At 44.9% G+C, this 2254-nt stretch overlaps 1 protein-coding gene across 1 annotated transcript in view; it reads left to right on the top strand.

Moving 5' to 3' along the window:
- Positions 1 to 347: 347 nt before the first annotated feature.
- Positions 348 to 2254, top strand: part of hsf4 (heat shock transcription factor 4) — a 64103-nt gene continuing 62196 nt past the window's right edge. Inside the window, exon 1 of the mRNA XM_043707536.1 lies at positions 348 to 791. Coding sequence (XP_043563471.1) covers positions 630 to 791 — 162 coding nt within the window. The 5' untranslated portion in view covers positions 348 to 629. The remainder of the gene's footprint in view (positions 792 to 2254) is intronic.

Here is a 2254-nt window from a genome sequence, read left to right as displayed (position 1 = left end):
CTTTCTCAGATCAAGCCTGGATTGATTAACTTATTGTGCTCATTTTGGATTTTAAAGATTTATGAACATTTGTGAAGAGTTCAGCATGGGGGTGTTTAGGGTGAAAGCCATTCTATCAGCTTTCACTAGGCTCCATTTTGTGAAAAGCTGGCTGGTTTAATTGGCTAATTAAGATAACCAAAATAGGATGGCCTGGTAATATAATTTGCACAAACAAGCTTCCCCTGCTTGAAGATGGAAGACTTAAATGGGTTTTTACTGCAACCATGAATTTGGGGACGGTTTGATTTAGCAGAAATACGGTAATATTGGGTGAAACCACTTAAAGTATTTGAGGTCCTTTGCTGTTGTGCTGTCAGTTGGTTGGGTGAAACTGAAACGCAGCATTTGCTTGTATTTTGTGTGTGGATCCAGCGCTGTGTGGACTCTCTGCAGTGTTTATAATGGGGGCTATTGTAATGTCCGGGTGACTGTGTAGGAAGAGGGGCATTCCTGTTGTCATTGCGGGGTGTACACGGGTCAGTGTCAGCTGGCGATTGTCCTTCGTTGTCAGGGTTGGATGGTGTGATCCTGGAGCTCGGTGTCAGATGATGTTGTGCAGCTAGTGCCCCGCTCAGGGTCAGCTGCTGATGCTGTGGGCCAGTTGGTTTGGGTTGGGATGGGATGAGGAGCCCATCGGACTGTGCGCCGGGCTCATGGATGGATATAGCGCTAACGTGCCCGCCTTCCTCACCAAGTTGTGGACTTTGGTGGAGGACCCCGAGAGCAATGAACTGATCAGCTGGAGTGAGGTGAGATCCGGAGCCTGTGCACTCGGGAGAAAGGGGGTGGCGCTGCCAGAGTGGAGAGGGGAGAACAAGTTCACATGAGTGGGAATCAATCCATCCCTTACAGGGGCAATGGGCAGGTCTTATTACACCCCCTCCCACTAAAATATTAACCTCTCCCATCAGAGAATCATTACTTTTACCTTTTACTGGTTGTTCAAAGCTCGACCACATTTGAAATCTTTATTATGTTTTAGGATTTCAGTTTACTGCTACTTCGAGAAGGCTTTTGTGAGGTTTTTTTTAAACGTAGAACGGAAGCCACACCTCCATTTGGTTCGAGGGTACTTGATCGATGTTGTGGTTCTGTTTCGCTCCTTATCCCCGGTGTGTGCTGACGGCTCCATGATCCCGTGTATATAGTGTCCACTGAATACCTCGCTCTGCGAGTAATCCCAGGCCCGTGAGCTGGTCGAATCACAGTCTGGGGATACTCTCTTTGCAATCTGCCACTTGTGAATTGATCTGATTTTGGGCTATTTCGCTTGAGAAAGTAACACTAATACTATCCCATGTAAGACAAGAAACTAGGTGTGGAATTGAAGAATCAAATGGACCTTTTATTTCAAATGTGACATACAATCATTAAATAAGCAGACACATCTATTCTGAAGAAGGGTCTCTGGGTCCAGAATCATTAAATCTGCTACTTTTATCCACCCCCATTATGCTGTCAGACCTGCTGCATTTTTGTTTTGAAGCAATTTGAGTGTCTGGGCTGATGGTTATCTCATTGGTTACCACACGGCACCATATATGGCTTTGTGCGTGGGAAATCATGCCCCACAAACTTGATTGTGTTTTTTGATGAAGTAACAACGAGGATTGATGAGGGCAGAGCAGTAGATGTGATCTATATGGACTTCAGTAAGGCGTTTGACAAGGTTCCCCATGGGAGACTGATTTAGCAAGGTTAGATCTCATGGAATACAGGGAGAACTAACCATTTGGATACAGAACTGGCTCAAAGATAGAAGACAGAGGATGGTGGTGGTGGTTGTTTTTCAGACTGGAGTCCTGTGACCAGTGGAGTGCCACAAGGATCGGTGCTGGGTCCTCTACTTTTTGTCATTTCCATAAATGATTTAGATGCGAGTATAAGAGGTATAGTTAGTAAATTTGCAGATGACACCAAAATTGGAGGTGTAGTGGACAGCAAAGAGGGTGACCTTATATTATGGGATCTTGACCAGATGGGCCAATGGGCTGAGAATGGCAGATGGAGTTTAATTCAGATAAATGCGAGGTGCTGCATTTTGGAAAAGCAAATCTTAACAGGACCTATACACTTAATGGTAAGGTCCTAGACAGTGTTGCTGAACAAAAAGACCTTGGAGTGCAGGTTCATATTTCCTTGAAAGTGGAGTCACTGGTAGACAGGATAGTGAAGAAGGTGTTTGGTATGCTTTCCTTTATTGGTCAGAGTA

The sequence above is a fragment of the Chiloscyllium plagiosum genome, chromosome 17 (genome assembly GCF_004010195.1).
Source record: "Chiloscyllium plagiosum isolate BGI_BamShark_2017 chromosome 17, ASM401019v2, whole genome shotgun sequence".
Classification (NCBI taxonomy): domain Eukaryota; kingdom Metazoa; phylum Chordata; class Chondrichthyes; order Orectolobiformes; family Hemiscylliidae; genus Chiloscyllium; species Chiloscyllium plagiosum.
The sequence above is the reverse complement of the archived record's forward strand: the minus strand, read 5'-3'. Positions and strand labels throughout refer to the sequence as shown.